The 9,191-nt window shown below is 45.1% G+C and overlaps 1 protein-coding gene across 1 annotated transcript in view; it reads right to left on the reverse strand.

The window, feature by feature from the left end:
• LOC130404612 (E3 ubiquitin-protein ligase FANCL-like) overlaps positions 1-4,149 on the reverse strand; it is a 10,459-nt gene extending 6,310 nt beyond the window's left edge. Inside the window, exons 1-2 of the mRNA XM_056609433.1 lie at positions 4,024-4,149; positions 2,658-2,726 (exon numbers count right to left, since the gene is read on the reverse strand). Coding sequence (XP_056465408.1) covers positions 2,658-2,726; positions 4,024-4,134 — 180 coding nt within the window. The 5' untranslated portion in view covers positions 4,135-4,149. The remainder of the gene's footprint in view (positions 1-2,657; positions 2,727-4,023) is intronic.
• Positions 4,150-9,191: the final 5,042 nt, after the last annotated feature.

The raw sequence follows: 9,191 nt of genomic DNA on the forward strand, positions 1-9,191 counted from the left end.
TTTATTTTTTAACCAACTGGTCATCCGCACGGATACAGAGGGACACACACACACTCACACACACACACACACACACACATACACACACACTAACCAGGAGAAGAAACAGGGAGGAAGGGTGAAGGGAAATAAAGATGGGAGCGAGGAGAGAGATAAAAATAAAAAAATAAACCAAAAATTATGGGTCATTGTGCCGGCACAGTGCACACAATTAAGCATCGGCCAGGTGTGAGAGCCTCAGCAATTACAGCCCAATTAATGCCAGTGGCATGATTATGGTTACAGCGCCGGATAACGATGCTAGGTCTGGCTTGGAAAAAAGAAATGAGTGTGTATGTTATGGTGGTGATGGTGGGGAAGGGGGAGGGGGATTTGCAGAGAGTTGGTAATTGAATTCCTGCAGTTTCTGCAACGTTGAGAGTACATGGTGGGGGCCAAAAGAGGGGGTGAAGGAAGGGAGGGCATCTCAGCAGAGAATGTAAAGAGCTACTTATGCCTCAATCAGGCCTTTCCTCCTGGTCTTTAGTTCAGCCCAACTAGCGGCCTCGGGCACTGCCCACCGGAGACAGGCCAGAGTACATTTTTTCCCTTTCTAGCACGCTATGTATTTTTGTGCCCTGAGGCTGCAAAACAAACGACACAGACAAACCCAACCCAACCCAACTGGATGTCTGTCGATAATTAATTAATGACCGGAGCAACGCACCATGGGCTGATGGGCTTCAACTTCCCGTGATGTGAAATGTTGTCCACTTCAAACCGAGCCGGACCTTCGATGTCCATTCAGAAGGGAACTACAGGGGCATAGGGGTGAGCCTATCTTCTTGTCAGGCCTAATGAGGGGCTTTGAGGTGTGCAGCATGGCCAATGTTTGTATTTATCCCTATGACTCTATTGTGAAACGAATGTGCAGAGGTACAAACCAATAGCTAGTACCTACCTATGGTACCAAGCTAATTATGAATGGCTGAATGAATGATGCCATTTATGTCTTCAGGCACAACCTTGATATCTTGCTATCTTTTATTGCATGTTGTTGTGGTTGTTGTTGTTTTACTGTACAATTGTACGGTTCTGCTGTTGTGGGGTTTGGTCATTTGTTTTGCATTCAGGACTAACACAGACAGAAAGACACTGACAAACAGGCAGACACACACAAAGATTGAATAGACCACTGCATACACATCTAACAATGACAGAAGGACACGGTAGGTAGCGCCACAAAAAAGCTATACACCCGCTGAACACACACAATTTTTTTTTAACAAATGCAAACACACAACAACATACAAAGGGTGTTGATGGTTGTAGTGTGTCGTTGCTCGGCCAGACTTTAATGCAAACATCAATCGACGTGTTGGCATACTGTATGCCCACTCACAATCTCTCACTCACATGTACTCATTGCTGGTGCCTCTCTCACCCGCTCGTTCCCTTTGACATATTTCATCATGTCACGCACACCCCAAACATTCCAATAATGAATATGTCTTTTTTGTTGTTTTGATTTAATTTAAATCACTTTATAAAAAAAGATTTTTTGCCCATTGGGTCAGTGTAAATAAGGTTTCATTTGCACACCCAAACATACAGACAGTCACACATACACACGCATACATTCACACGCATGCACAGATACCCCGGTTTGTTTTTCTTGTCCTTCCATTTCCACATAAATACACAGAGTGGCACGTTTTAGCCCCGCTACGGAGCAGGCAATAATTACTCATTCAAATGAACATGTCAGCAACACTGCCGACAGACAGGCCCCACCCTCCCCCTGCACACACACAACCCCGGCGCACACTCACCCCATGCACGCAGATACACACACACACTTCCCATTCCTTACCCTCCTCCCCCAACCTCCTACAACCACATGCACAGGCACCAACACAGACATGCACCATTAAGTGTGTTAAATACACACACACACTTACAAACACAAACACACAAATTCAAAAACCAAAAAGGCATGAACACTCACACTTTCGCGCACACACACACACACACACACACACACACACACACACACACACACACACACACACACACACACACACACACACACACACACACACACACACACACACACACACACACACACACACAGGATGTTGCATTGTGGGGGAAATCCATCAGCGGCCCAGCAGGCAGACAGGCTCCATACGGCAGCACTGTTCTGAGCTGGTACTCACTGTAGGCCTGACATGTATCACACATGTGTGCACACACATTCTCACGCACACACATGCTCACACACATGCTCACACACACACACACACATGCTCACACACACACACACACACACACACACACACACACACACACACACACACACACACACACACACACACACACCTCCACCAGCAAAATCATTGTCTAAAGGCTCTCTTCTGCAACTCTGGCTCTCTCCTTTTCATGAAGGCCACCCCCCATCCCCCCTACCCGAAGTGTTGTGCGTAGTGGCCCATTGCTCTGCGAGATTATAATAAATGAAACAAACAATTGGGAGGGATCATTAGGAAGGTAGGTGTGTGTGTGTGTGTGTGTGTGTGTGTGTGTGTGTGTGTGTGTGTGTGTGTGTGTGTGTGTGTGTGTGTGTGTGTGTGTGTGTGTGTGTGTGTGTGTGTGTGTGTGTGTGTGTGTGTGTGTACCTGCGGTGTCCAAGCCATGTCCAAGGGAACTGGCACGTCAGCTGAGCATTCTGGACTCTCTTCTGGGTGCTGAGGAAAGTAAACAAATGCAAAAGATTGATGTCTTTAACATATTGTTTTCCCCAAGCTTCTTCAGTCAGTTAGTCAGACAATTAATTGGGGCAGTGCATTACGCTTCTAGATTTTTCAACACAAATGTCCTTACAATGAATTAAAATGATGTGTTTCACATTACTTTACATGCCAACATACTGTACTTGTGTAAAATTATTTTAAAGGCATGAACTTTGATGCTACAACGGCCATCTCAGCTCTCCACATCTCAACTTCCAGCAACTCGTCTTAAGTGGTACAACCAGGATGCCAGATGCCTCACCTTCCTCTTTGTGTGTGTGTGTGTGTGTGTTCTGGCATTCCCCAGCTTGTTTTCCCCGCAGGAGGTTTGGAGGCAGCTCTGGGAGTTTCACATCCCTGATGCCAGAGAAGGTGCGTGCTCAGGACACTTGGGGATAGGTAGGCCTCCCCGTCTTCTCATGTGGGCACAGCTTTTATTTATTTATCTTATTTGTCAGTGTGTGTGTGTGGGGGGGGGGCTCCCTTCTGCTTACCCACAACGCCTGGGAATGTGACCTTCAACAACTGCAGCTCTTGCAGCTTAGTGCCACCGAGGGCTGCCTTTGGAAAACAAACTTTAACGGCAAAAGCGTTCTCGAATGAATGCAAATGGTTTGGAGGTATACGGCCTTTAATGATTTTATGGTTCATCAAACTGTCCAGAAACATTTCCCACTTTTTAAAAGGGGACGAGCTTTATCAAAAAACAGGAAAAGCAATTTACTCTGAAGGGGTCTTGACTTCTATTTTGTTTATCCAAACACTGAATTGTTTTTATCCATTCACTTTACTAGAAGAGCCCCGGGGCTTGTTTTCATATGGCATATTTCTGGTGCTTCATCAAACTACACAGAGGAGGCTCCTGTAGCGACAGATATTGCAGATTTGATGTCCGCTGAGGACGGCGGAGAGCGTTCCATCACGCTGCAGTCCACATTGAGCGGTTTTATCCTCGCTGCATCTCGGGACACAGCAGGGTTTTATCGTACTCTTCTACGCACTTGCTCTCCCGTTTTGGCCTAGATTTACTGACGATGGAGACGTCCGTTGGCCCGCCACTCAACCACCTCACAAGATGTGACCCCTCAGCTTGGACTGATGGTGAGTCAACCCCCAACTGGGAATGTGTTGCATTTGTGCAACAATTGAGCTGGGGCCCGAGAACGATCTGTGCCATGAGGCCTTTTGATGTGTGTGAGTGTGTATGTGCGTGCATGTTTGTGTGTGCGTGCAGAGTGAGTCATTGTCTTACCTTGGCCTTGAGTTTAACTGTGAGTATGTGCTCCCGCTCCGAAGAGTCGCCGGCTTTCAATCTCAGCGTACGGAACTCAGAGTCTATGAAAAGCAACCTCAAGACGCGCATACACGTACACACACACACACACACACCACAAAAACGCAATAAATCCACACCCTAAATCTCGCGGCGGACACAGGGGTGTACATGCAATATTGTGAGATGACAGGAGCTATCAGGAGCCGTTAATCATGTCTTCGCGGGGCAGTTTGAGACGCCACGCCGGGCTCCGGGATTTACAGCCGCCCTGTAGTGGACGCTGGAATCAGCCTGAGTACTTTGACTTATATGTGCAAATGCGACGCGACCAGGCCTGCCGCCACTTTGACGGTTCATTTTTTGCGTTTCGAGTATGTGGGGGAGGAGCTGTGGGGGGGGGGGTCGTTATCTGCAGTCGTATTATTTTTCCATTAAAGATGGACACGTCACATTGTACAATATGACCGAAAGAACAGATGTTGTTTTAGTGCAATGGCTTGCAATGTCGTTTGGAAATAAAGGACGCATCGGTAATAACCAATAACCCCCCGCCCAGCATTAATAATGACTTCATGGTTACGTCAGCTGTGTTACTATACCCGGTGGCTTTGGATCCACGTCTTCAAAGGACAAACAAACACTTAGAATGATGATGACCTTTATTTATTGAGTCCAGCAGAAAGCTTGTGACTAAAGTTTATTATATAAAATGCAGTCTGCCTGAGGGGCAGCATGAGAAAGCCCCGAATAAGATAAGGCTTGTTGTGTAAGAGGGGCTTGAGACAATGGCTGTATCAAGTGGTTCCCAAACTTTTTTATTTTTTTTTGATCAGGGCCCTCCTGTCAAAAAGCCCCTCCCCAGGGTTTTTTCAGGGTTCCACCGGGAACCACTTTAACATGGTGGCGCAGGCTCTCCCATACAATCTGTGAGCTTCTCCTTCTCTCTTCCATCTCATCTCAACTGGAGGGAAACACTGTTTTATTTGAAGCCCCTTGACGGCATACAACACTTTCTCTTCCATGCATCATCAACCATTGAGTCAGCTTGCAGATGCTTTTATCCAAAGTGACTTAAAGTGAATTAAGTGATTATTATAATTTTTTTCCCCACAATGTTCAGGTAGGGGTTAGGCATCGCGCACAGGGATGCCGACAGGTAGATTCCTCCCTAGACTAGGTCCTCATGTCATCTAAATAAATCGGGCACCGGTAAAAAGAGGAGCCTTTGCGATGCATATTGCAGTGGCTGAGCCTCCCGTCGTGAACAACTTCAAATCGACTAGTGTAACAAACCCACTGTCGCCATCATCGTCGCTGTCAGCAGATCGCTGATCCCGACATCTCCTTCCCATATGGGGCAGTGGCAGATACATTTCCCCTCCCGCACGGATACCGCCACACCCCTAATCTCCCACATCTGCGTTTTGTGATCTCACACACACACAAACACACACGCACACACACACACTTTCCCGTGCCACAATTTGTAAGATGCGATGATAAAGTGGAATTGCTTATCAGTCCTGTAGCAGGCCTATGTGACTATTGAGGAGTTTCCTCAAATATGATGGCAAAGACAAGTCTGTGACCGTTAAGGAATACATTACTTGTACATCTTTCACACATAACAGGATAGAGAAATATACTGGGCTCCTTGAGAGAGGACTATCTACAACCTATTCCCCTCCTCCCGACTGATTTAACCATTTCTATGATTTCTCTATAGTATATTTTATTAAAAGGTATAGTGGCCGGGTCAATCAGACGATCAGCTTCGGACCAACGTAAAGTTCTTCAAATTAGTAACAGTGGCAAAACAAAAGCTTCCTCACTGCATCTTCCATGCATCATCTTTTCCCCTGTGACACGGTTCCATCTGCACTCCTCGAGGGGTCTCCTGCCCAGGGAGGCAGGGGTTCGGTGCAGGCCCCTCCCCCCTCTCTGCCATGATTAAAACAGCGTGAGAGTGGGATGACCTGCTGGGAAGACTGATGAGAGCATCCTATTTGCAACTCCGCAAGCCAACCGCATTGCACGCAGACGCCACACATCAGCACGCATCCTGGCACCACAGAATGCACATCTGTGATTGGCTATGTCTGTCTGTGTGTGCCGTGTGTGCATGTGTGTGGTTGTGTGGTTGTGTGGTTGTGTGTGTGAGTGTTAGAATGGAACTTAGTTGAGCGACTAATTTGACGGTGATATAGGGCAGTGGTTTCTAAACTGTGGGTCACGTCCCACCGGCATCCAATTAGATCAATGTGATAGCGGTTATTAATGTTAGAGGTTCACTAAAAGCAGTGATCGAGGAAATAGCGATAGCAGAGGGCACCAAACCACATACACAAGCATTGGTACAACTTGAAAAACTTTGGTCCAATGTTCATTCACAATCCCTTAAAAACGTATTTTGAGAGTATAGAACGTAGACCGTGGAACCTTCTCCACTGACACCAATGCTTTTCAATACTGTTTGCTGCTCGGATGACCACACACTGCCTCTTTAACCTCTTAAACCCGAGCGCCCCCGGGGGCGGGGGCAGCTGCGCCAACGTGTGCTGTAAACAGCTGTAAACAGCACCACCATGCTCCAACATGTCCATGGTGCATACCCACGTAACGGGAAGAAGCTCGGCTAAAAGCCCATGATAACCATTTTTACCTAAACAAAATACAATTCTAACACCAAGCAACTAAATGAGCCCATAGCAAAACACGCAAAACGTGCATGCGCTCATACTGGCCGCCGCCGATTTCGCTACTTCATTTCACCCGAACAAACTATATGTCATATGAAAGCTGAGGCTTCACAGATTCCAATGATATAACGGGCATCACTCTACGACGAAAACTCACTGAACTAGCAGCCAAAGAAGAGCAAAATAAATAAACAAATAAAAAACGTTATACAATGTGATACTTTTGATTGGCGAATAGTGTTTTTTTACATGAATTTGGGTCCCTCGATTTGACTGTCCCTCGACTCTATTGGCTCTAACGGTTTGATAGAGGGGTCAATCATCCAAATTGACCAATGGATACCCAAGATACCTTCCAGGGTTTGACCGGAGATCAGCATAATTCGCGCCAGAAGCGCCGGCTAGATAGAGACATACGCTCCTACTACACGCTTATTACATCGTTTGCATTTCTAGTTAGCTGGTAGTTAGCTAGTTATTTTGTATTTTCTTGCCTTGTTTGTTATTATTTTAAAATAAATAATGGCAGGCAGGAGAAAGACCTATACTTTTGCGAAGGCATTCGCTATCATTACTTGCGACAGTGGGGCTACCGTAGTCCCTCTTGAGTCGTCGTCGGACGTCAGTGACTTGCTGTTGCCTGAACTGGACACGGACAAGAGTGATTCAGAATATTGATTCCATCACCTGAAAGGTATGTAATCTCTGTTATCGATTACTTATTGATTTGGTGTCAAATTGACGATCTATCACCTTATTAGATATTATCTATCTATCGATCACCCTACTCACTCTACTCATTCCACACACTCACTACCGGTACTTCTTTGCCTTATATTTATATTTATGATATTATTTGCATCAATTATCATTATCAATATATTGTACATAGTTTAGTTGATACTATCTCTATCCTTTTCTTCTCTTTATTCCTTTTTGCATTGTTGAGAGGACCTAGCAACCAAGCATTGCTGTGCAAGTGATAAATAAACTTGGATTGATTTATTATCCTGCAATGAATTTAGTAAATGCACACACTCAAACTGGTGCAAACTGGATTGTTAGTTGACTTCCCCAGTACAGGTCTTGTTTACCACAACATATTGTTACTAGTCTGTTTGAAGTTACATTCTTTTCTTTCTTCTTCTTGGGTTCCACAGTGATGATGATGCTGATTATGAGCCACCTTCATCGACTGCTCCTGCTCCAGCGTCAGCCCCCCCACCTCTGTTTGTTTATATATATATATCTATATATATATATATAGATATATATATATATATATATATCTTTATCCCTATAAATTGTAGTTTTTAGCTGTGTTTTTTACCTTTGTTTTTACAGTTTGGTTTTATTATATGTTGTTCTCAATATATCTGCTCCAGTTGGAGTCAAACGTCATTTCGATTTATGGTTTTCTTTGACTGGGAAAATGTATAGAGGTCTGGGTGAAATTTCAAAACAAGTCAAAGCTGTTGAATTTGGATGGAATGAATACCTACAGTGATATGTCAGTGAAATAAAATTAGTTTTACAATCTGGTACCTTAGAAAGGTCAAATGGCACTGATGGTGCCCAAAGTGCCCAAATGGCACCATTTAGTCCCGTCTGGACCTACCTGTACTAAAACCTCTCTAAATCACTTTATTCACTTTATTAGCATTTATCCTGGAACAGGGTACTCATCAGATGTTGTTACATGTTTCCCTAAAGGTTCTGGGCTACTATCCCATAGTTTCAAGGTGGTATTCACTCTAAATAATGTGTTTTCTCTGGGCGAAAATTGAAAATTGACATTTCTTACTATGTTCTAGCTGAATTTATTCTGACACAGTAAGATCTATATTGATTCTGACACTTCTGAAGCCACCTCACAGGTGTTACCTTCTTTTTGAAACCAACCTTTATTCATATAGCCCTTGTAGTTGTGGAGGCATACTCTATTCATTATGGGCATGTCATTTCGGGCAGGAGGCCTGTGAAATAGGCCTAGGGCTTAACAGGTTAAAGGGTCTCACTCACTGCGAGAGTGGGACCAAGCCTCATACTTGGGACAATATGGAGGTGAAGGGTCACACAGTAAACTCCAGTAGTGATCTACTCGACCTCATTCCCCATTAATTAACCCATGATCTCTTCTTCCCCAATCAACAGAGATGACCACTCTGACACACAGAGGGCATGGGTGCAACATAAATCCAGATAGGGGAAAGGGAGGGAGGGAGGGAGGGAGGGAGGGAGAGAGAGAGGGAGAGCAAAAAAGAAATGAGCTTCTCACTTTACCTGGTCCCAATCAACTAACGAGAATTACCGCTCTAAACCCCTGGCGGCCATTAACGTCGCCCATGCCAATTAGGTCACTAACGAATCTCGAGTGCTTTGGAGAGACTGGGGCCCAGCGTGGTATAATGCCTTGTCGTTGTAACATGAGCTGGAAACAACGCA

The sequence above is a fragment of the Gadus chalcogrammus genome, chromosome 15, assembly GCF_026213295.1.
Source record: "Gadus chalcogrammus isolate NIFS_2021 chromosome 15, NIFS_Gcha_1.0, whole genome shotgun sequence".
Lineage (NCBI taxonomy): Eukaryota > Metazoa > Chordata > Actinopteri > Gadiformes > Gadidae > Gadus > Gadus chalcogrammus.